The sequence below is a fragment of the Tursiops truncatus genome, chromosome 3 (assembly GCF_011762595.2).
Source record: "Tursiops truncatus isolate mTurTru1 chromosome 3, mTurTru1.mat.Y, whole genome shotgun sequence".
NCBI classification, from domain to species: Eukaryota; Metazoa; Chordata; class Mammalia; order Artiodactyla; family Delphinidae; genus Tursiops; species Tursiops truncatus.
Genome location: NC_047036.1, coordinates 151533012 through 151556988, shown reverse-complemented (window position 1 = coordinate 151556988; position 23977 = coordinate 151533012). Strand labels below are relative to the sequence as shown.

Genomic DNA, 23977 nt, shown 5'->3' with positions numbered 1-23977 from the left:
GATGGAGATTTTCCTTTTTTTCTCTGGGCTTAGGGGAGGGATATTTTAATTATGGAGCTAGTTCTCAGACTCATAAATTGCATGTTTCGGAATGAATTCCATTACTGGTCTCTGACATACTGCCTATATTCACAAAATGTGTAGTGCACAGTTCTGAACACTGTGTGGTTACTCTTGACTTTCTCTGACATCATTCTGGAAGATGCCAGGGCATTGAATTCTACTTCTGTTCCTGCTGTCCTTAACATTCAGTGACTTGTCATCTCATCTTGCTGCCTCACCCAGTTAAGAATTCTCAGCCAGAGCATAGGACCTTTGAGGGATATGTCTGACAATTCTTGCCAGGAGTTTGTAAGTGAACTCTAAGTTATTAGTTCCTATACAATTACTTTTTCTTCCTAGATTAACCAGTGGGGATGCCTTGTATATTTATCTGCTAAAACTGAGATTGGTTCTCTTGCCATCAGAGGTCATAGCAGCAACAGGAAATAACTTCTATTTCAGTTCATTAGTAGAGGAGTGCACATTCTCAACCACATTACCCAGGACCTTCCAGTGAAGAGCAGAGATGTGGTCTATCCTCAGTGCACAGGCAGACTCCAAAGATGAGAGGATGTTGAATGGCAGAAGCAACTGCCTGAGGGAGATGACCAAACAAGGATGTTGAGAAAGCTAGCTTTGGCCCAAGTTGATTTGAAGGTGTAGTGGGAGATGGTATGAGGTGGCTGCCGACCAGGAAAGGATCCTGGGACAAGATAAACAGGGCACCACTCACACTCTCCTAACTTCTGATTTACCAAGTCCAAAATTTTCTTTTCCTTTATTTTAAAACAAACATGAAGTGTGTGTTAGACTGAGGAGTTCAGAGATAGCTAGATGTAAGGCACAGCACAGGCCTTTAATGCATTGTTTCCTGCCTAGCTGCCTTTGCGCACAAGCTCTTTGAGTTAGAAAAAGGCAGGATGGCAGGCTCACCATGTCTTGGTGTTGGATGGCACTGACATTGTGGCCAGCATCACATTAATATTGCTGTTATTTTTTGAGCAATTGCTATGGTTCAGGCAATGTGTGTAGCTTCATTTATTCCTCACAGCAACCTTATGAGGTAGGTATTATCCTCCCCAATTTTCAGATGAGGAAACAAAGGTTCAGAGTAACAAATAAAACCACTTTTTGTCCATGGAAGTGAGACCACAGTGCCCTGCCTCATCAGTCCTAATGAAAATGCTGTATTTTGACTCTAGTACTGATTATTTTCCTGTTTTCCTTCTGAGAAATAATTTGGCCCATCAGCTTAACTCTCACTAGTTTTCTCTCAGTAAATGGCAATTTATTGGAGGTAAAGTTCCATAAACAGGGAATAGTATGTTTATCTCTCTGCCTGAAGATAAGAAGAGATAAAGGGCTGATTCTAGAAAGTGAATTATTTAACTTAAAATTGAGCAGTCTCCCTAGAACATGGATCATTGGCAAATTGTTGGAGGAGGGTGTGGATCAGCAGGATTAGTACTGGTCAGCTTATTTATTAACTAATGTGGAGTCAGGGGGAAACAGCCATCTCCCCAGGCCCTCCCACCTCTATCTTTGGTAAAAGCTGCTCATTTGTCTTATTCTCCCAATACCAGCGGTTTTGTGGGAGGGGCCTTAGTAAGACAGTGAAGAGACAAAGTCAGTGAAAAGAGTATGACATCAACCTGAGTCTGAACCCCTGCTTCTGATACAAGTTAACCTCTGTGAGACCTAGTTTCCTTTTCTATAAAATGGGAAAAATCTTACAGGGTTCTAAGGAGTAAGATAATGTGGGTAAAAGCACAGTATCTGTCTCATAGAAGGTGAGTGAATGGCAGCATTCGTTACTCAATGTGATGCTAGTTTTGTATGTCGTAAGTAGTGTTACAGTGAGAGGAGGAAAAGCCAGAGAGGGGTGAAGAGCAGATGTGAGAGGTTACAGTTCGACTACCTTAGTTCCATCAAGCACCAGCCTTCCACAGCAAGCTCGGGTGTTTAGAGCTTGCCTAGGACCCCTGGGTTTTTGGGTTTTGTTTCTTGTTTTTGTTTTGCTTCTTCCGAAAGATGGGAAGCAGCTGTTCTGATGGTGTTGTCAACTCATGAAGAGCTGGGAAGATCCAAGAATTTCACAAGCTATTGTGATAAATTGGGAAAGAGAAGGTAACCTTTGTGTTAGGCACTGTGGTTGTGTTATTTCATTTCATCCTTATCACAGCCCTCTAGCAGAGGCTCTGCCTTGCCCATTTCCCCTGGGCACTTACTGTTCTATTACATACCCGCAGGGTCCTATTGCAAGAACCTGTAACTCTCTGCCTTAGCACTTCTCTAGGCTAGTGTGTGGCACAGGCTGGGAGTGCCAGGGAGCGAGGGCCCCTGAGGCAGCCATCAGCCAGTAAAAGATGGAAGTTGGAGGATAAATTCTCCAGCTTCCTCACCTTAGGTGGATGCATTCTATCTGTCTCCCAGAGTTCCCCTGTGGGATTGAGCCTCAGTGGCTCCCAGCAGCAACTTAATTATGTATGCTCTATTGGCTTCCTTCCCTTCCTATCTCACTTCCAACTCCCCTGTCGGTGCTTCCTGGATCAGGGCTGGGACTAGGGTGAGGGGCCCTCACTCTTGGGTTCATGTAAAGGCAGCATTGACACTTGTGTGAACCTAAGAGGGATTCTCTACATTTTATTGCTAGGCACTTCACATGCATTGCCCTAATCCTAATCCTGGCCTGATTGCTTCCCAATTAAACCTTTTGCACTCAAATTAGGTCTGCTTCTGGAGGAGCCCAACCTAAGGCATTAGTCTCCATGTTTTATACATGGAAAACTGAGGCTCAGAGAAGTGAAGGAATTCACCTAGGTCATACAACTGGTAACTGAGATGGGATTCAAACCCAGGTCTGTCTGACACCAGTGCTGATTCTGTCTACTATACCATACTACCTCCTACTTCCCACTTGAGTCACAAAACTCAATGGAAATTTTAAGTTTGGGTGGGCTCATTCTCACCTGTGAGGCAGAGAAGCTTTGGCCCTAAGTTGATTTAGAAGGTGGGAGTTGGGGTGAGGGGAAGGCAGGTAAGTAAGTAGATGGTAGTACCAAGTGGGAAGATGGAAGAATGTATAAACCCAGAGTGGAAAGGCTGCTGAAGCCGTATGTACCAGGAAGGCAGGAAGAGGTTACTTATTTCCTCTCAGTTTCAAAAGCCCTGGACTATTGAGGTTGTGGGAGGGCTCTTCAATTTAACAAAAATTAACTGATATCTATCCCACGTTAGATATAGAACTGGGCCCCGGAGCTCCAAAGGTAAATAAGAATCATTCTTTGGGAGCCCATAGTACAGTGGGGGGAGACAAACAGATTCTTTTAATAGACTGTAGTTTATGCAGTGATACAAGATCAAGACACTATGGGATCAATAGACAGGTTGCTACTCGGCTGGGATTAGGGCCAGGAGGAACTTGTCTAGGAAGGCTCCCAGCACTGGCGATGTCTGAGGTGTAATTTAAAGGATAAGGAAAAGTTAGGTGAAAAGGCTGGAGAGCGCAAAGGGAGAGTCATTCCAGACAGATCAACATAAACAAAAAACTAACAGTAAGAAGCAGCTTGATGGGTATAGGAGAGCTGCAAGGCACATTGGAGTAAAAGGGCATGGAGGGAATAGCAGGAAGCTTATTGGGGCCTGAGTGCTTGGCCGTGGGGCACTGTGAGCTGTGAGAAGCAAGCCTATGAGCACATCGGAGCAGGGAGGGCCTGGCTCTCATCCCAGCCATGGTACCTGGGCTACAGCCCACCTTTCCCCCAGCTGACTGCTTCTCCCCATTCCTTAGTTCCTCCTGGACAGCTGGAGATTGGCACTAAGGGGCTATGAGGAGCCTTGTGAGGACTTGTCCTTCCCTTTTTTGGTCAATGGCCATCTGGTGTCTGAAGAGAACTGCTGATCCTTGCTGTGCCTCTGCTACAGTTACGGCTGTCATCGTTGTTCACAGATCTCAAGCCCAGACTGCCTCCTCCTTCCATAGGCCCTGACACAGACCTTCCCTGACACTCTGCCTAGGGTGTTGGGACCCCTGCTGCTGGGGAAATAGACATAGGTTTCTAGAAACACAAAGAGCCCTGGCATTGCTTATCAGGGGTGTATCCTCACCCTGGCTCAGGAGACTGCAAACTGACTGTCAGCATGAATCACATTCACATTCAGTTCTATATTCTCTCCCCACTAAGAAGTTGAGAGAGACTGGAGCCCCAGGCTAGGCAGGATGTATGTTTTGAATGACGGCCAGTCTATCCTCCCCACCCCCATTCCCAATCTCAGAGCCTACATGCCTGATTGCTACACAGTGAACTGTGCAGGAGGGCTGATATGTGGCATGTTTCCAGGCCCAGTTATGCCAAAACTGATTCAACAGCCATCATCCCTGGTCTCCATCCTGGTGTCATGTGGAGGCAGAGTACTGTTTATGGTTAACGGTAGGGTTACTGTTGATGAGGTAGCCTGGAGTTTTAAAGTATCTGCTCACCAGTTTCCCTGGAATGAAAATTGGTGCAGCGTGTCTAGTCTCCTGCCATGGCGAGTATCTTAGTCCATTTGGGCTGCAATTAAAAAGTACCACAGACTGAGTGGCTTATAAACAATAGAAATGTATTTCTCACAGTTACGGAGGCTGGATGTCTGAGGTCAGGGTGCCAGCCTGGCCAGATGGTCAGATGAAGGCCCTCTTCCACGTTGCAGACCGCCAACTTCTCATATCCTCACATGGCAGAAGAGGCAAGGGAGCCGTCTGGGGCCTCTGATGAGGGTACTAATCCCATTCATTAGGGCTCCACCCTTATGACCTAATCACCTCCCAAAGACCCCACTTCTTAATACCGTCACCTTGGGCATTAGGTTTTCAACATAAGAATTAGGTGGGAGGGGAACAAAAGTATTTAGACCACAGCAGTGGGCACAGTGTTGCCCCAACTTTCTGTACATTCAAGAAGACTAGTTCAGGGAAACCAGCTTGGTGGCCAACAGCCCCACTGCAGCTGAGATTCCTCTTCCCCTTCTAGTAGAGAAGCCCCATGGTGTGAACCTACTCTTCCTCCTTGGCCTGTAGACTAAAGGCTGAACTCCACAGCCTGGCTGCCTCCTCTCCCACCATGTGTCCTCACCTACATGTATCCTCTTGAGGTCCTTGGAGCTGTACCCCAATTCCATGAAGGTGCCTTATGCTCCACAATTTTGTACATGTGAGGACATACTGCCACTCTTCCTTCAGGGCTCAGCTTCCTCAACTTCTGCCCACTCTGGGGCAGAGTTAGCCTCTTCCTCTTGTGCTTCCACATCGCCTCGTGTTCATTTAGTAGGTCGTTACACATTTTGGAAAATTGTCCATTGGACTACATATTTCCCAGGCTATTCTAGCTCCTTTCCAGGGATGAACCACTGCGGACTCTGAGTGTTTGTAAAATGGATGGAGCTCCCAGCATTGCAGAGGGGATATCCCAGGCTCCTTGACCCACTTCAGGACTCCCAACTTCCTGTGGCGATCTTGCTTAAGTTTGCACCATGGCCCTGCCTAACTTGGCCTCCTCTTAGGGCAGACTCAGAGGGAAGTGCATCTTCCTGAATTAGCTGGTGTCTAGTGAGAGGGTGGGGCTTGGTGACATAAGTCAGATTACTCGTGAGTTTCACTTTTGAGTACAAAGCAGTTCGGTGGGACGTCTCATTGAGAGAGAAGAGCCCAGGTCTGAGAAGAGTGACCAACTGCTGCTTCTCCCAGGTAAGATTCTCCTCTAATTCCTGCCTGCCTCAGCTCTAGCCCCTTCCTTACCCTCATCTCTCCTGCTTAGTCCATCCTGGATGAGTGGAGGCTGGAAAGGCTAAGCTGGTTGGTCCTCAATAGTGCTTCCTATCTTCGGCAGAGGTGCTGGGATACCTTTCAGAAGGAAGGCTCGTTCCATGTAGCTGATTCAGCTGAATTAAGCCAAGAGGCCCACAGTTATTCAAACATCCCCAGACCCTGGGCTGGGTTCTGGGGATCTAGTGATATAGCAGACATGTCCCTCCCCACAGGAACTCTCAGCTGGAAGAGACAGAAATGAATACATTTACTGGGAGTGTAAATACTGGGGTTACTTGGGGGAAGCTTCAGTCTCTGTTATGTAGAAGTGCTGAATAAATGTTGAATAGAAGAAGAAATGAATAAGAGTGAATGAGTGATTGAGCTAGCTGGGCCTCGAAAGGAGAGTGAAATCTCACCATGTGTGTAGCCCTAGGCCCCTCCCAAAGGTAATTGCCTCAGTTATCCCATTTTATCCTCAAAACAGACTTCTAACATATATGGAACATATGTTTGACAGATGTGACAGCAACTTGAGTGTAGGTATATGTGACTTTGGGGAGATTTTTTGGAAACTGATTTCTTGGTTCTCTGAATAAGAACTCCCCACCTCTCAATTTTTCAAAGCTGTACTAGCACCTACCTATTTCAAGCCCTGTGCTGGGCATTGAAGAAGCAGAGATGACTCAGACAGCAATTCCAGGGAAGGCTGTGAACGAAGGCTGGACAGCAGGAGACAGGATGAAGCTCATAGTCAATGTGGCTGGAATATGAAGGGGAGTAGCAAGCGAGGAAGCTTGGGTTGAGGACAGTGTGAGGGGGTTGCAAAGTCACAAAACTTTTCTTTTTCTGCAGTAGAAGCCATCACAGTGTGACGGCTTACTTCACATTGTGGGGAATGACATGATAAAATCTATTTTTGCACAGTCACTCTGGTAACATGTTTGGTGTGGGTAAGGTGGCGAGATGGACACATGGGAGCACAAATATCAATTAGGAGGCTGTTGGAATAATCAGATGGGTGGAAGGTCTAGGACAGTGGCTGTAGGAACTGGGAGGTGGAGACACATGGGAGCTCTTTCCGCTCTCAGCTCTTTCAGCCTGAGAACTTATTGCGTAGAGGAAGTGAGGGTCAGGGATGTATAGCGGCAACATGAATGCCTCCAGCCAAGGTGAAGGACGGGAAGAATTTCGTGGGGAAAAGTGAAGGAGGAAATGAATGTGGCTTTGACCGTTGAGTTTGAGGAGGCTTCTCTAGCATCCAGAGATGCTAACAGACCATTGGAATTTGGGATTTGGCTCAGGACAGGGGTAGATTTGGGAACCTTCACACAGGTTTTAATCAAACCTTGGGGATGAGTGAGATAAAGAGGGAGTGTGGAGAAGAAGACTATGGCCAGAAATTTGGGAGCCCCATTGTTTAAGAGGAGAGGAGCGAAGGAGTTATTGACGAAGACTATGAGAGACTCAGGAAGGAGGCTCAGGGAAGACTGACGGTTGCAGCCAAGGGAGAAGAGAATTTTGCAGTGAAGAGAATTCTCATGGCTTTGCATGCCTGAGAGAGGGTGAAAGCATGGGGACTGAGGAAAAGGCTGGTATTGGGCAGTCAGGAGATCATAGGTGGCCATGGGGAGGGCAAATTCATGGACATGAGGGGAGTGGCAGGTGGGGAGGGGTTGCAGAGGTGGGAAGGTAGCTTTCCTGAAGTTCTGCTGTTAAAGGAGGAGAGGGAATAATTCAGTAGCCAGATGCCTTCTGCCCATCTTGGGCCCTCCATTGCATTTCCCTTTTCTTCCACCCCTGCGGGGCACCTGAATCATTGAAGGCTCCTTTGGAAACTTCCTGGTCCCCATTTTATTTATATGTAGATGAAAATAAAGTAGGCCTTGAGATGGAGAGACCTGGTGTGGCTGCTTTGTGAGGAGCTGCATCCTCAGCTATGAGCACAGGGCTCTTTCAGCTCAGCATCACCCCACCTTCCAAAACCCACCCTGACGTTTATGTTGCACATTAGAGTTCCCAAAGCATTTTCCCTGTTGTTACTCTTTTTAATTCTGATGACAGCCTTGTGAAGGTAGATATTATCTTCTGTTTTTTACAGATGAAGAAACTGAAATGCAAAGAAATCATAAATGATTTGCCCAAAGTCATGGCATTAGTGGAACACCTTTCTGAAGCACAGATCCACCCCTGTCCACTTCTCTCTTCAGCGGGAAATTTACACACCTTAACTTGGCATGAAGGTGCCAAGCCAGCCTGCTTGCTTCTCCAGCAGGTCTTTGGCCCCTCCTTACCTCACAGCCTTTGCTCCAAACCTTTAGCACATCCCTGAACTCCCAAGTACAGCAGCAAGTCCATCTCTGTCACTGCCTGTGTCAGTCATACTGTGATTATTGGTAAAGCTGTGAGGTCCCTGAGGGTGTGGCCTAGGTCTGCTTTGTCTGTACCCTAGCATGTGGCACATTAGGCATTAGGGACTGGTAAATGTGAATGAATGACTGAATGAATGGCATTGGGATTAGAAATCAGCCTTCCCAGTGCTCTTTTGTTGTACATGCTCTGGAAAATGAGGGCTTTCTGGTTGTTTACTAAAGGATTTTGATGGTCAGAGATTCTGAGCTCTGCCCACATCTTCCTTCCTGGTCCCCTTCAGAAGGAAGAAAGTTAAGGGTCTGTAACACAGCCTCCGAGGTTCATCACAACCTGTGGAGTACGTGGTTCACCCAGGAACCCTTTTCTCCCATAGGAGGTCACCCCCCACCGTGGAACCACATGGACTTCATTGGGTCTCTAGGGTTGCAGCAACGGGAAGGAGTCCCCAGCTGCCCCCAAGAAGGCTTGCCCTGCCCCTCAAACAGCTCTGAGCTGGTAAGTTCAGCGCTGGGTTCCTGTCTCGTGCCTATTCAAGGCTGTTAAGAGCAGGAGCAGCAGAAGATGCCATGCGGCCACTGGCTCACACCCATGCAGCCCTTTCCTGTTTACTGAGCCTTTCATATCTGATCTAGTAGCTTTCTCCTTCAAGGCTCCACACCACTGCAAGGTGGGGATTATCTCCTCATTTTACAGGCGAGGAAGGGGGCTTAGAGAGGTGACATACCTTGAGTTTAAGGCATGACAGGAGCTTGAGCTGAGGTGTTTCATCTCCAAAGTCTAGAAAGGACCCTCCAGGGTTTTTCTTGTAGAAAGCTGTGTTCTTAAAGCCCTTCCTTTTCCCACTTCTCAAGTCATTCCTGCACATCTTTCACCCCTCAACACGGCCGCTGAAGTCAGGCACACAGAGAGAATTTCAGTGCTGAACTCAACTTGGAGGTTGTGCAGCAAGGTTATTGTGCCTCAGGTTAGCTCAGAGTGAATTTCTCTTTTTTCTGTCATCTTGACCAAGATTTAGAAGCCCTTGCCTACCACACCCTCTAGCAGGAAACACTCGGGTAAGTCAATTCACATCTCTTCGTCTCTGTTTCGTCAACACTGAAATGGAGGAAAATAAAGTCTAATCCTCCCACCCCTGGAGGATTAAGTGAGCTAATGGAGATACAGGACCTGCACAGAGAGGCATCCACGAAAGGGTTCTTGTATCGTTCCCTGCAGTTTCTTTAGCTTTCCAGCCCATTCTGAAACCTGCTTGATTTGGCTTGTTGCCCAAACTAGAGGGGCGTCACCCCTCACTGCATTTCATGCTCCCACTTCACCCTTGTCCAACGTCTGCCCCAGACCCTGTAAACATTTCTTCTGTGCACAATCCCTAGCTGGGCCACAGAAGGGTGCAATGACTGTGCTGCGGTGCCTGCCCTGCCAGGGCTTGCTCTAGGGCCTGCCACCATCACCTCATTCACTTTACACCACTCTCTTGAGACTCTGGCGCTGGTCCCACACCCACCCTGCTGGCTTTATTGCACACACCTGCAGTTTAAAGACAAGTCTCTTCAGCTTTGGGGGGACTTCACATGGATGCCAAATTTCCTGTGGCCTTGGGCCCCCACTCAGCACTGCAGGCTTCAACCTCAGCTCCCCTTCCCATGATGATCTAAGAACCACGTGTAGTCGGAACGCAGTCCCATCTGAGTCCCTTCCTGGTGCCTTCTGCCAGGACTCTTTTTGTCACCAGAGGGGTCATGGAGTCAGGCTCCCCAGGCTAGTTTTACCTTGTGCTCTGAGGAAAGGGAACCCATGTCCTATAGGCCAGCCACTGTCTCACCCCTTCACATCTACTGTCTTCTCAGTCCTCAAAACATCGCTGAGAAGTGGGTGCTATTTTTGTTCCTGCTTGACAGAGGAGAAAACCTGCTCAGAGAGATGAGGTGGGCCCTGACTGACGGACACAGCAAGTTGGTCAAAGGATCCAGCATTGAGGCCGCATTGAATCCACCCTCTCTCTAATGCTTTGCTCCTCACTCTCCTGGCTGAGGTCTCTCCCCACTCTTCTTGGGGGAGGTTGAGGGGAGACTCCAGTAGCTTCTCCTGGCTGCTGTGCGCCCACCAGCGTCAGCCAGGGAAGTCCTCCTGTGTTTCTTGAGGCTTCTGCCATCTCATAGTCACTCCTCTTGCACCTGTCACTGCAGCTGGGAGGAAAAGGAAGAAAAACATCGATCTACCCAAGCCACTGACTTCTCCATAACTCTGATGTTGTCATTAAGCAATAATAAAACACCCCTCACATCTGAACAGCACTTTACACTTTCACATACATTATCCCCTTTCTTATGCCACCACAACCACTTAGTCAACAAATCCTGAGAGCCAGCCACTCCTTGTGGCCCTGAGATACAGCCATGAACAAGACATGGCTCCTGGGTGCTTTTGAGTATTGTTATTCTCTTGTTAAGTCTTACCATGTCAGAGAGAAGTTTAACTTGCCCAGGGCCACATAGCCAGGAAGTGGCAGGGCAAGGACTCAGATTTAAGTTTTCTCATCCCATGTCCTGTGGGGGTTTCTTTGCTGCCAACTTCATCAGCTTTGGGTTCTTTTCAGGTGTTTTTATTAGTTTTTATAAGGCTTCACATTTATGTGGAAACATCTCCGCAGTCAGATCTGGGTTCAAGTCCTGCTCTGCCCCTTAATAGCTGCTTGGATTAGGCAGATGACTATACCTCTCTGAGCCTCAGTTTCCTCATTTGTGACTCAGGAATAGCTCCTCCTAGCATGCATGGCTACTGGAAGCAGTAATGTGAATATGGAACTGAACATCTGGACTCCAGTTAGGATCATTTGCCTCCTTAGGGATCTGTTTCCCATTCTTTTCCTAAAGCAGGGGTGGGACTGAGTTGCCCCCATCTCCCTCAGTTGGCAGCCTCTCCTCCCTGGCTCTCCCTGCCTCCTTATCCAGGTGCCTGAGTGGTACTTTATAGATACGGGCCCAGTGTGGGGTAGTGGGTCATAGGAATGGAATTCCTATGAGACTGGCAGTGGGGACCCGGGAAAGGCTAAGCCTGGGAGAATGGAGTCGGGGGCTGGGACCCTCTGAAAAACCCAGGGAGGCTGCTGAGGCCTCTTTGAAGGACAGACCAGAGGGTTGTCCCAGGGAAGTTTCCACACAGAAGTGAGATACTGGAGCTTTTCTTAAGCTCCCCCAACTCAAGCTTCTGCTGGAAAAGAACCTGGTGTCCCATCCTCTGCTTTCCCTGTCTGCCCGCCACTCCCTTCACTCTGATCTGCGCCTGGCCAGCCTTCCCCCAAATCCGTCCCCTTGCTCTGAAGAAAAACCCTTTGTGCTCTTCCCCCATATCTTCAAATGGCTCATTCCTTTCCTTCATTTAGGTCACCTCCACGGGGAGACCTTCCCTGACCAATATCCAAAAATACCTCTTCCTTTCCTGGTCACTCCTGAACTTCTATTTCTACCTTTCTTTTCTACCAGTACTACCAGAACCATATTACATGTTTCTGTGCTTATTTTCTGCCCCCTACACTGGAATTGAATTCCACAAGAGCAGACTCAGCTGGCTGTGCAGTGTAAGGTGCTTAGAATAGTGCTGGGTGCATATTGGGGGCTCAGTCAATGTCTGTGTGAAGGATGGCCAACTGTGGGAGGACTGTCCTCCATGGTGTGGCCCCCAAACTCTCCTGGCTGGGCTTGCTCGGGCTCCAGAGTGGAGTGTATCGGAAGAGGGAAGCCCCTGAACCTGAAGTTCATCCATACATTTGTTCATTCATTTGCTCATCTAACAACAATTCACTGAGCAGCTCGGCTCTGGGTCCTGGGGAACCAGAGCAAATCACTGGTGGGGTGACAGGGGAGAGGTCTTGCCAGCCCTGAATTCAAAGAAGTAGAGGGGGTTGGAAGGAGCTGAAAGGATCCACAGGGAATGGAGCAGGAGGAAGTGGGTGGGTCTTCCCACCAGAAAGGAGCTTTCTGAGGGTGCAGGAGCTGGTGTAGGCTGTGAGCGGCAAGAAAGCCACAGTGTGTGAAGAGGCGAGGAGTGAGGCTGGGCAGGTGCTGGGGAGCTCAGCAAGGCTCACAGTGGGCTCAAGCAGGGCTCAGGCCAGCCCCCGGGGAAGCTAAGGGAGGGGTGCTGGTCTGGGCTAGGGAAGGGAGGTATGAACTGGGCCAGGCTAACCTCTGTCCTGTTTGGAGTGGGGGAACTTCGCTAGGCCAACAGGGCTCCTGCCCAGATGTCGGCCTGTTTCTCCTCAGGTACAGGAATGCCTGCAGCAGTTCAAGGTGACAGGGGCACAGCTGCGGCAGATCCAAATCAGCCTACTGGACTCCATGGAGCAGGCCCTTAAGGGGCAGGCCAGCCCTGCCTCTGCTGTCCGGATGCTGCCCACATATGTGGGGTCTACCCCACATGGCACTGGTGGGTGGTATAGACTAACATGGGTGGCCAGGACTGGTAAGAGGGTTCTGATCTGGGGGAGGGGGGAGTTCCTTACCCCTTTCTCCATCTCTAAGGTCCCCATCTCTAAGGTCCCTTGATGAGACTTCACAGGCCTTGGGAATGTTTCTGGGAAGAAGAGGGCTTGCTCTCACCAGCTGCGTGCCTTTCTGTGACCTGCTTTCCCACAGAGCAAGGAGACTTCGTGGTGCTGGAACTGGGAGCCACAGGGGCCTCACTGCGTGTTCTGTGGGTGACCCTGATGGGCATTGAGGGGCACAAGATGGAGCCCCGAAGCCAGGAGTTTGTGATCCCCCAAGAGGTGATGCTGGGTCCTGGTCAGCAGGTGAGCACTCACTGCACAGGCTCTGGGCCCGGGGGCAGCTGGGGCTCCAGTGGGCAGAGCTAAGCCCCCAACCCACCCCACAGCTCTTTGACTTTGCCGCCCGCTGCCTATCTGAGTTTCTGGATGCGCTCCCCGTGGGCAATCAGGGTCTACAGCTTGGGTTCAGCTTCTCCTTCCCTTGTCACCAGACAGGGCTGGACAAGGTGAGTGGCTACAGGGACAGTGGGTGGAGGGGCTGCAGCCCCATGAAGGTTGTTGGAGGATTGACCTGAATTTTCTGCCTCCAGAGCACCCTCATTTCCTGGACCAAAGGTTTTAGGTGCAGTGGTGTGGAAGGCCAGGATGTGGTCCAGTTGCTACGAGACGCCATCCAGAGGCAGGGAGTGAGTAGAGGCAGGGGAGCAGGGAGGGATGCCCATGTGGTCTGGGCCTGGGCCTGGGCCCAGCACATGTAGGCTGTTCCTATGCTTCTGGGAGAGCCTGCTTTCCTCTTGTGTTTATACCCTTTATCCATGTAACCTTCGGGTAAATGCTGCTACCATTCTCATTTTATAGGTAAGGAGACTGAAGCTAAGAAAGGTCAAATAAACGTTCAGGACTGTAGGGGGAAATAAAGATGAAAAGACTTGACCCTGTCCTCAGAGACCTCACAAGTCTAGTGGGGAAAGCATTCCAATAAAAGATTGTCCCTGTTGAGAATGTGGTTCCGATGACTGTGGGAGCACAGGGAAGGGTATACTACGACTTGAGCAGAGACTTGAAGGAGAAGTTTGCCAGGTGCATAAGCTGGGGCTGGAGAGGAAGGTCTAATTTCAGAGAAGGGCATATTCAAAAGTCTGGATGCCTGAGAAAGGCCACTCTGGATCTGTGCCGACTAACCACCACGGTGCTGTGTGAGTAGCTGGAAGTCAGGGCTGAGAGGAGCAGGCTTGGGGAGCCAGGCCAGGACCAGGGTGAGCAAGAGAGGTGTCTACAGCATAGCCTTCAAGGTGACATGTTTGCTCACCCTTGTCCAGGTCCTGTGGGGAGCACTGGTGTTCTGGAAGTGATGGCTGAGCCTGAGAGCCCCTGAGACCTCCAGGGCCTGAGCTGGGGGCAGAGGAGCCAAGGGGCAGGCGTGGGATGGGAGGAAAATCCTCTATAGGGTGGGAAGGCCTAGAGCATATGTGACGCAAATGTGTGGGGCATGCGGACACGCATTTCAGGGACTCTGTGTGTCTCCGTCAAAGCCAGGGCCCCAGCCCTGCCCATACCCCAGGTTCCCTGACTTCTGTCCTCTCTGTTGTCCAGACCTACAGCATCGATGTAGTTGCCGTGGTGAATGACACAGTGGGCACCATGATGGGCTGCGAGCCAGGGGTTGGGCCATGTGAAGTTGGGCTGGTTGTAGGTGAGTCACAGCCATTTGTGATGGTGGATGGAGGGCCTGGAGGCCTGGTGGACAGGCCCTGATGGGGTGTCCCTGCCAGACACTGGCACCAATGCGTGTTACATGGAAGAGGCACGGCATGTGGCAGTGCTAGACGAGGACCGGGGCCGAGTCTGCATCAGCGTCGAGTGGGGCTCCTTCAGTGATGATGGGGCCCTGGGGCCAGTGCTGACCATCTTCGACCGCACCCTGGACCACGAGTCTCTGAATCTGGGTGCCCAGAGGTGGCCTAACCTTCTGCTCTAGCCCCATCACTGCTTTGTTCCCCTCCCGCTCTGTTGTCCCTGTACTCCAGCCCTTAGGCCCCTCCCTCTCATTTGCTCCTAGGCTCTCCAGGTTGTATCCTGGGGGGCCCTGGCCAGGCTCAAAGAAGGAATGGGTTCTAGAACGAAGAGTTTTTAACTCTTGGCCCTTCCTTATTCCTGACTCTGGCCAGCTCTGGCAGGGGTTGGGGGTTGGGGGTTGGGAGTAGCCAAGCAAAGAGTCTCCTACCCTCCTTGGGTCCTTCTACCCTCCAGGAGCCCCCATGAACCTAATCTAAGCCAGAGGGGGCAGTGGGGTCTGGGTAAACACCCAACTGTCTCCTAGGAGGCCATTTGCTTCTGGACCCTTCAGCAGGGACCGCAAAGAAAATGACCTCTCTTTGGGAGTTCTTGGAGGTGGGGCCAGGTGGGCTGAGGGCTTAGGAAAGGCTCTGTCCAGCCACCCTTCCTGCCTGTAGGTTTGAGAAGATGATCGGGGGCCTGTACCTGGGTGAGCTGGTGCGGCTGGTGCTGGCTCACCTGGCCCAGTGCGGGGTCCTCTTTGGCGGCTACACCTCTCCTGCCCTGCTAAGGCAAGGCGGCATCCTCCTGGAACATGTGGCTGAGATAGAGGAGTGAGTGCGGGAGGCGAGTGGGCTGCGTCAGAGGGGTTCTTGACTTGGGAATGGGGAGGATGCTCTTTCCCTGAGGTAGCCATGGAGCTTTGGTGGGGGCAGGGAGCTTTGGGGCTACTTCAGCCCCAAAGTAGCACCCTGTCCCCGCCAGTCCCTCTGCTGGGGCAGCCCGTGTGCACGCTATCCTGCAGGATTTGGGCCTGAACCCGAGCGCCTCAGATGCCGAGTTCGTGCAGCACGTATGCGCGGCTGTGTGCACGCGGGCTGCCCAGCTCTGTGCAGCTGCCCTGGCTGCCGTCCTCTCCCGTCTCCAGCACAGCCGGGAGCAGCAGACACTTCAGATCGCTGTGGCCACTGGAGGCCGAGTGTTTGAGCGACACCCCAGGTATTGGGAATACAGATGATCCTGTGTTAGCAGGTAGCAGGATCAAGTGTGTGTTTGTGATACACACCCAGAGGGCACTCTGGTACCACTGGTGCAAGCCGATGGGTATGAATGGCACCCAAGCAAAGTGAGGACAGACAGGGGCTGGGGTGGCCAGAAGAGGTCAGAGGAGAGAAAGAGGCTTCTCTTGGTTGTGCAAGGGAGGGTGTCACTGGGGGCACTGGGCATATGGTTGGTGCATAGATGGGTTTAGAATTGAATTGATTTGAAGTGAGGGAGCCCAGGGCTTCTGCAAGCCCTGGGGGTCAGGGCCAGGTGCCAAGCCAGGGTGCACCTGATGTGTGTCTGTGTAGGTTCCTCAGCATCCTGCAGGAGACAGTGATGCTCCTGGCCCCCGAATGTGATGTCTCCTTCATACCCTCTGTGGACGGGGGAGGCCAGGGTGTGGCAATGGTGACTGCTGTGGCTGCCCGCCTGGCTGCCCACCGGTGCCTGCTGGAGGAGACCCTGGCACCATTCCGGTTGACCCGTGAGCAGCTGGCAGCAGTGCAGGCACAGATGCGAGAGGCCATGGCCAAGGGACTCCAAGGGGAAGCCTCCTCCCTCCGCATGCTGCCCACTTACGTCCGGGACACGCCTGATGGCAGTGGTAAAGACTTGGCCTGAATGGGACATGGGCTCCTGGGGGTCACAGCATGTGTGGGGGTGGAGCTTCCAGCTTTGACCTGGCACTGAGGGTCTCTGCCCCACAGAGCGTGGGGACTTCCTGGCCCTGGACCTGGGGGGCACCAACTTCCGGGTCCTCCTGGTGCATGTGGCCACTGGAGGTGTGCAAATCACCAGCCAGATCTACTCCATCCCGGAGTGCGTGGCCCAGGGCTCTGGGCAGCAGGTACCCACAACCTGGAGCTGATGTCAGGGGGCGGGGAAGGGCCAAGTGGTCTACTCCCTGACTTGCTCCACTCCTCAGCTCTTTGACCACATTGTGGACTGCATCGTGGACTTCCAGGAGAAGCAGGGCCTGAGTGGGCAGAGCCTCCCCCTGGGTTTCACCTTCTCCTTCCCATGTACGCAGCTCGGCCTGGACCAGGTGAGAGAGGGAGGGCTGCGGGAAGCCATCCTCAGGGGCTTTCCACCAACATACTCTTCTTGGAGTGGGCAGGAGGCCTGGAGAGGGCTTCCTGGGCTAGGGAGAGGGCTGGGTGGAGGCACTGCTGGGCTGGGCCTGCACCCAGCCTCAGTTTCTCCAGATGTGATGTGCCCAGGTGGATGGGATGCGGTAAAATGGCCTGGAATCCAGGGCCATGAAAAGGCGTGGGATGGAGAAGGACATGGTTACCCCTGGGGGCTGCCAGTGGGCAGGAGAGTGGAGCCAGCATTAGGTCTGGGCACTTGGGAGCAGTGCAGGCCAAGGTTGGGACTGACCAGAGGACACACTGGCTGTCTCACTCACAGCACTGTTGTAATGCCGAGGGTATCTGCAGAGAGCAGATTGTTCTGTCTCTCAAAGGGGCTTGTGTTTGCATGGTTTCTTTGCCCTCTCTCCTATTCCCGGCCTTGCTGGTATCCTTCTCAGGGCCTGGTTGGGGTTGGCAGAGGGGCGGGCACAGGTCTAGACACAACATCCACTCAGCGCACACCTCTGCATCCTTCATCAGGAATGCTAGACTTTTCATGCACACACCTAAGGCCTGCCATGGAGACGGCTCCTCCCAGACCTCTGATCCAAGCTCCCAGGAATCTCCTCCTCAACACTTCCAACTTCTGCTGAAAAGCTCCTGTGATGAGGAGCTTGCTGGCCCTGAAAGTGCCCACCAGGTTCTTCCACACCTGTGGTCTCTGGGAAGCTCTGCCTACTCTACTCCAACCAGCCTTCCTATGGTTTTCGCCTACCCTCTGCTCCTGCTCTGACCTCTCAGACACGGGCCTCTGTGCTCTGCTTTCCTTTGGATCATGCAGTCAGCAATGTCTCTTTGCTCATCTGCTTCCTCCAGCCTGAGTTATTCTGACACCTTTTGATTATTCCTTGTAAGGTGTGAGAAGCAGGTGGGACTCTGTGCAAAATCAGGCATGCAGGAAACACGGTCCTATTAACAGAATTTAATTTCTATGTTGAGCCCACATTCTTTTCAGGAGTGAAAACTTAATGGTAATCAATTCAGGGATCCCCTTATCCAGGTAGGGGCCCCTCCTTTGCTGTATAGAATGTGCAGACAAGCTGGGACGTGGGGGAAACGTCCAGGCCCCAGCCATTTGGACTCTGCATCTTGCTCTCTTGGGTCTTGACAACTCCCTTGATACCTTACCTTCCCCTCTGTGGGGAAGGAGGGCAGAGGCTGCCTCTGTTCTCAGATTATCCAAATCCCTTCTGTATCCTCCCCTTCCCCACAGGGGCATGCCCAGGGTGGAGGGCCTAGGACATCTTTCTCAGGAAGCCATCTGGAACCTGGCTCTAACTCCTGCCCACCTCACCTTCCCCAAACCAGGGGGTCTTTCTCTCATCTGGGAGTGGGGAAACTTTGCTGTTACTCATGATCTGGCTCTCCTTCTCATTCACTCTCACTCTCTCTGGTTTCTGTTTTTGAGACAATGAGCACAGAACACTCTATCTTGTGGTTTTATGGGGAAAGGAATAAAAGGAAATATTACTGGGGGAAATGTCAGTTAATATGTCTAAAGTCTCCTGCCCCAAAGATTCCCAGACCTGCTCTCCATGCGTCTACTTTGGGCAGAGCAGTCATTTTCTCCTAATGGTGGGTGGAATAGTTCCCCTGCCCTCTCCCTCAGAGGAAGCACAATAAGAAAAGAACAGCTAGGCCCCCATTACTAAGTTCACAATTTAAGGCCAGTTTCTCACAGTAAATTGTCTTGTCCCCTCCTGTCCTGCCCAGGTGTCTGGTTTCTGCCTTTTCCATTCATCCTTCACTCGTATCTGGAACATGCATGTGAATCTCCCATTGACACGGCTCCGTCCTAACTCTGAGAATTCCTTCCTTTCAAGTGACTCTTGCTAGCTCTTTCTGGAAGAGCAAACGCTGCTGTTATTTGGACCTCTGAGCCTTCTCTGTCCTTCCCTTTCTCACACACAGCACTCATTTTACCAGATCTGTTAATTCCTAACCCAATTACAAAGGGCCATTCCTTCTGGGCAGATGTCTTTTTTTTTTTGCGGTACGCGGGCCTCTCACTGTTGTGGCCTCTCCTGTTGCGGAGCACAGGCTCCGGACGCGCAGGCTCAGCGGCCATGGCTCATGGGCGCAGCTGCTCCGCGGCACGTGGGATCTTCCCGGACCAGGGCACGAACCCGTGTCCCCTGCATCGACAAGCAGACTCTCAACCACTGCGCCACCAGGGAAGCCCTGGGCAGATGTCTTAAAATGGCCAGACCCTCAAACTATCTGAGCATTCTGGCACTAAAAGTAGAAGACATAGGTTGGATGGTTATTAATAGGTTTCTTCACACTGGAATCCTCCTGGGGAATTGGGAGGGGGCAGAAGGCAAGGCCCTTAATCGTATGACAGAGTAGGCACAGAATCCTATGTGGGGAAGGAATCATATACTGCATTCTGATGGGATGCAGGCTTTGGGGAGGCAAAGTGAGATTCCAAGGGAACTCTAGCTTCCTGCTTCCTCTTGGTGCCACCCCAGGGCATCCTCCTGAACTGGACAAAGGGTTTCAATGCATCTGACTGTGAGGGCCAAGATGTTGTGTGTCTGCTGCGGGAAGCCATCAGGCGCAGACAGGTAAGTAGTCTGCCTGCAGAGGTGCTTTGGAGTAACAGGCCTTGAAGGGAGCAAAGGGTCTCCCGCTGCCTGATGTGGGGGGCCCTCTGTAGTAGAGACCTCTGGGTCCAGTGCTAGTTGCTGTGACGACCACGTTGCCCAGCAACTAGCAGCATCCTTTTGTGTGCAGGCAGTGGAACTGAATGTGGTTGCCATTGTCAATGACACGGTGGGGACCATGATGTCCTGTGGCTACGAGGACCCCCATTGCGAGGTTGGCCTCATCGTAGGTGAGGAGGGCCCTGCTGTTTTGTGCCCCTACTGCCTGTTGCTAATTTACTGCCTCCTGTTGAGTTGAACATTCCCCTGGCCTTGGGGATGTGGCATCACTCTTACCTGACTCAGTGGGGCCCTGGAACACTCTATTGGGCTGAGTGTCTGGAGCTTCGGTGTTTAGCCCAGCTTAGCTACTGACTCACAGTCATTTAAATTCTCTGAACCTCAGTTTGCCCATCTGTTAAATGAATGTGAGCTTTGGAGTCATACAGATTTGGGTGGAAATACTAGCTCTGCCACTTCCACTGGTATGACCTTGGGCAAATCACCAGAGCCTCAGTTTCCTCATCTCTAAGGTGGAGATAATAATGATGCCTATCTTAAGGGGTTATGAGGATGAAATGGGAGGGGACAAAGTGTAGCATTATGCCTGGCTCATGGCCTACAGAGTATTTGGAATTGGGTGGGACCCCAGTGATGGGATGGGTGTGTGCAGAGAATGAGTTGAGATGGTTCTTTGAATAGTCCAAGATTCTAAGTCTTTTTTTTTTATTTTTAATATTTATTTATTTATTTGGCTACGCTGGGTCTTAGCTGTGGCACATGGGATCTTTAGTTGTGGCACGCAGGATCTTTTTAGTTGCAGCATGAGGGATCTTAGTTGTGGCATGCAGGATCTAGTTCCCTGATCAGGGATCGAACCCGGGCCCCCTGCATTGGGAGTGTGGAGTCTTAACCACTGGACCGCCAGGGAAGTCCCCAAGATTCTAAGTTTTTATTAAGCACCTCTCCTGTGGCCAGTTGGGGGCTGGATGAAGGGACAGGAAGACACATAAAGAAGGGGAAAATATCTGCCTTCTCGGAACTGTTTAGTGAAGGTTGAATCCAGAAGAGCACGTGGCCATCAGAGAGAGCTGAATCTGACTCTAAATGCCAGGGCAACAAGCCAAGATCAGAAAGGAAGGGGTCCCGACATGAGTGAGACTTGAAAAGAAAGCCTTGAAAAGAAAAAAAGGAATTTGGCTAGATGGGGAAGGAGGGATCCCATAGCTCCTTGGACATCCGTTTCTTAGAGCAGGAAGTATGTGGCAGCCTCGAAGGAGACTGGGAGCTTCTTGAACATAGTGTCTGGCACCGGGAGATGCTCGAGAGAGGCAGGCCCAGATTTCTGTGTGAATTAACAACTGGATGGAGTAATTCCAGGGTCCAACAGACCTGCTTAGAGCTGGTTGTGTGTTGGGGAGAAGAAGGAAAAGCCTTTACCCAGGGTATGCCTTCTGTCTAAGCTTCTTGGCTTCAAGGTCAAATCCAAATGTCACTTTCTCTCTGTAGCTTTTCCTGACTTTCTAGGCAGGAAGACTCACCTGTGCTTGGGTGTTCCATGATGCTTTTCTTTGCACTTCTATTTGGGCACACACAGGAAGTATCAGAGTTGGCTGCTCATTGCCCAACCTCTGGCCACTGTGGAGCTCCTTGTGTCTCATTTTTATGTCCCCGGTTCCTGACCCAGCACCTACTGTTTGACTAAAGACCTGGAAGGCCAGTCGAGGAAGGCTTGGGCCTCTCACCCATGTGACAGCAGGGGCTGTCACACATCTCTCAGGGGAATGATGTGAATGACGGGCATTTTGGGAGCACCCTGGGGTAGCATGGGAGATGCGCTGATGGTGGTGCTGGTAGGGGAAGTAGTGGAGTCCTGGGGGGCTTGATGGTGGCAGGGTCTGAAAAAGGGATGAGAGGAAGGAAGGAGGACCGGGCTCTGGGCAGGCCAATGAGCATGGGGAGATGGAGAGGTAGGAAATGAGCCCAGATTTTGCTGTCTCTGTGGGAAGGGCTCAGAGGGATCTTGTCTGCAACAGTAAATGGCTTCCACCCCATCTGGCCTCTCTGAAGGAACTGGCACCAATGCCTGCTACATGGAGGAGCTCCGGAATGTGGCAAGTGTGGCTGGGGACTCAGGCCACATGTGCATCAACATGGAGTGGGGTGCCTTTGGGGACGATGGCTCTCTCAGCATGCTCAGTACCCGTTTTGATGCAAGTGTGGACCAGGCATCCATCAACCCTGGCAAGCAGAGGTGAGGGTTGGGCTGGGCAGGTGTGACTGGTGGTGGCTGGCACTAGTGATGTGGCTGGTGGTGGCACGGGGCTGGGGCCTCCTGCCCTGTGTGCACACACACTTTCACGCAGGTTTGAGAAGATGATCAGTGGCATGTACCTGGGGGAGATTGTGCGCCACACCCTCTTGCATTTGACCAGCCTTGGAGTTCTCTTCCGGGGCCAGCAGACCCAGCGCCTTCAGACCAGGGACATCTTCAAGACCAAGTTTCTCTCTGAGATTGAAAGGTGCTGAGGCCTGCATTATCTCCTTCCACCTCCCAAAGGACTCTATCGTTGGGTGGAGTGCTGGTTGGAGGGAGGTGCACCCAGAGGACGAGAAAGCCATGAGAGGGGGCGCTCATGCAGGATCCTGCCTCTCTGTGCTCTATTCCCTCCTGTCCCCAGTGACAGCCTGGCCCTGAGGCAGGTCCGAGCCATCCTGGAGGATCTGGGGCTGTCCCTGACCTCAGATGATGCCCTGATGGTCCTGGAGGTGTGCCAGGCTGTGTCCCAGAGGGCCGCCCAGCTTTGTGGGGCAGGTGTGGCTGCCGTGGTGGAGAAGATCCGTGAGAACCGGGGCCTGGAAGAGCTGACTGTGTCCGTGGGGGTGGATGGAACCCTCTACAAGTTGCACCCTCAGTGAGTCTGGGTGCCAGGCTGGGCAGGGAGGCATGGCCAGGTGGAGCCCGGCTGACCTGGTCTCACCTCGGCCTCTCCCCCTCACAGCTTCTCCAGCCTGGTGGCAGCCACAGTGCGGGAGCTGGCCCCTCGCTGTGTGGTCACCTTCCTGCAATCAGAGGACGGGTCCGGCAAAGGTGCAGCCCTGGTCACCGCTGTTGCCTGCCGCCTTGCCCAGATGCCCTGTGTCTGAAGAAGTCTCCAGCAACCAGCTTTGTTGGACCAGGGCTGGGACCCCATCTGTCCCCCAGCCAGGTCCAGACACCCAGGACTTCCAAAACAGCCATGTATGACCCCTCCATGGCCACTGGCCTGGACCCCTAGCTCTCCCTGAGAGATGTAGCACTTGGGTTAGCAATATATATATATAATTTATTTACATTCACGTCCGCTAAAATCCCTACGCGCCCTGGCGGCCGGGCAAGGCTGTGTACATAAGGCCAAGTGTAAGTGCACGAATGCACTTAAAACAGAGTCAGGGCACAAGCTTCACATGACAGGCCCCGCACGGGGGCACCGGCCAGCCCCAAGAACGGGCACGCCACGGCACGCACACTCGCCATTGTCCAGCCCGGGACTCCCGTTGCATATTCACACGCCCCGTCGGGCAGGGCTCCTCGTGGCTGGGGGCAGGGGGGGATCAGAGAGGAGCCGTTGGGTGTCCCTGGGTGGGTGGGAGAAGGGCAGCATGTGAGAGGCAGATGTGGACTGACACCGGGCGTGAGAGACATGAGCAGCCTCCAGGTGTACAGCATGAGATGCATGTGTGGGGGGATGCATGTGACAGGAGCACACGGGACATGCATGGGCACATGCCCGTGTGTAGTTGTGTGCCTGAATCCAGGGGCCGCCCCCTGTTCAGCTGTGGCCCTCAGTCCCACAGGCTTGGAGCCAGGCCCCTCAGATGTGCCCCTACCCAGCAGGCACAGAAATGTTTGCATAAGGTCCAGCTCAGGCAGGAGCTCCGGGGGCCACGTCCCGAGCCCATCGTGTGCATGTATGCCCGTGTGTATGCGGCCCCCTGGCTGGGGCAGGAGGAGAGGTAGCATCACACGCACATACACACACACAGATGGGCTGGGCCCGGCCCGGGCTCCAGGCACTGTCCACCCTGGGCCCCGGGCAGAGTCAGAGCAGGTGGCAGTGCCAGCCCGGCCAGGCAGGCCATGGAGGGGAAGGAGTGCGGGCAGGGTCTGAAGGGCCAGTGTTAGGGGATAGCGTCTGCCAGGAGGGGGCCTGTCCACACAGCTCTCCCCGGTGGTGGCTTCTGCCTGTCCCTGGCGGGTGCCAAAGCTGGTGAGAGTGTAGGCTTTGTGGGCCTCGCCGGCCTCAGCATTCGGCCTCTGACACTGTGAAGAGGCCAGCATCTGGCTGGCCAAGTCCGGCCACTGCTGCAGCCAGCTGGCTGAGGTTGCCGTTGGGGAAGTGCCGTGCCTCCCACAGGTTGAGGATCATGGCTGTGGGGCTGGGCTTGGAGGCAAAGAAGCTGAGATGGCTGCAGAAGGGAGGGGAGCCCGTCAGTG

The 23977-nt window shown here is 52.3% G+C and overlaps 2 protein-coding genes across 2 annotated transcripts in view; one reads left to right on the top strand and one right to left on the bottom strand.

The window, feature by feature from the left end:
• Window positions 1-5665: 5665 nt before the first annotated feature.
• On the top strand, window positions 5666-22835 carry HK3 (hexokinase 3). The gene is made up of 19 exons (XM_033853603.2): window positions 5666-5767; window positions 8574-8695; window positions 12460-12622; window positions 12832-12986; window positions 13070-13189; window positions 13274-13369; window positions 14277-14376; window positions 14456-14639; window positions 15137-15292; window positions 15444-15677; window positions 16031-16326; window positions 16430-16569; window positions 16648-16767; window positions 19327-19422; window positions 19592-19691; window positions 21571-21754; window positions 21867-22022; window positions 22182-22415; window positions 22503-22835. Exons 2-19 carry the CDS (start codon window positions 8600-8602, stop codon window positions 22645-22647), a joined length of 2775 nt encoding a protein of 924 aa, XP_033709494.1. The 5' UTR covers window positions 5666-5767; window positions 8574-8599; the 3' UTR covers window positions 22648-22835.
• Window positions 22813-23977, bottom strand: part of UNC5A (unc-5 netrin receptor A) — a 62708-nt gene continuing 61543 nt past the window's right edge. Inside the window, exon 15 of the mRNA XM_033853605.2 lies at window positions 22813-23949. Within this exon, the coding sequence (XP_033709496.1) occupies window positions 23784-23949 (166 nt within the window). The 3' untranslated portion in view covers window positions 22813-23783. The remainder of the gene's footprint in view (window positions 23950-23977) is intronic.

Bases quoted from the DNA above. Each gene is read 5' to 3' on its own strand.
- HK3 (XM_033853603.2), top strand. From the start codon at position 8,600: ATGGACTTCATTGGGTCTCTAGGGTTGCAGCAACGGGAAGGAGTCCCC. The intron at 14,377-14,455 runs GTGAGTCACAGC...TGTCCCTGCCAG, and splicing joins TGAAGTTGGGCTGGTTGTAG to ACACTGGCACCAATGCGTGT. The intron at 19,692-21,570 runs GTGAGGAGGGCC...GCCTCTCTGAAG, and splicing joins CGAGGTTGGCCTCATCGTAG to GAACTGGCACCAATGCCTGC.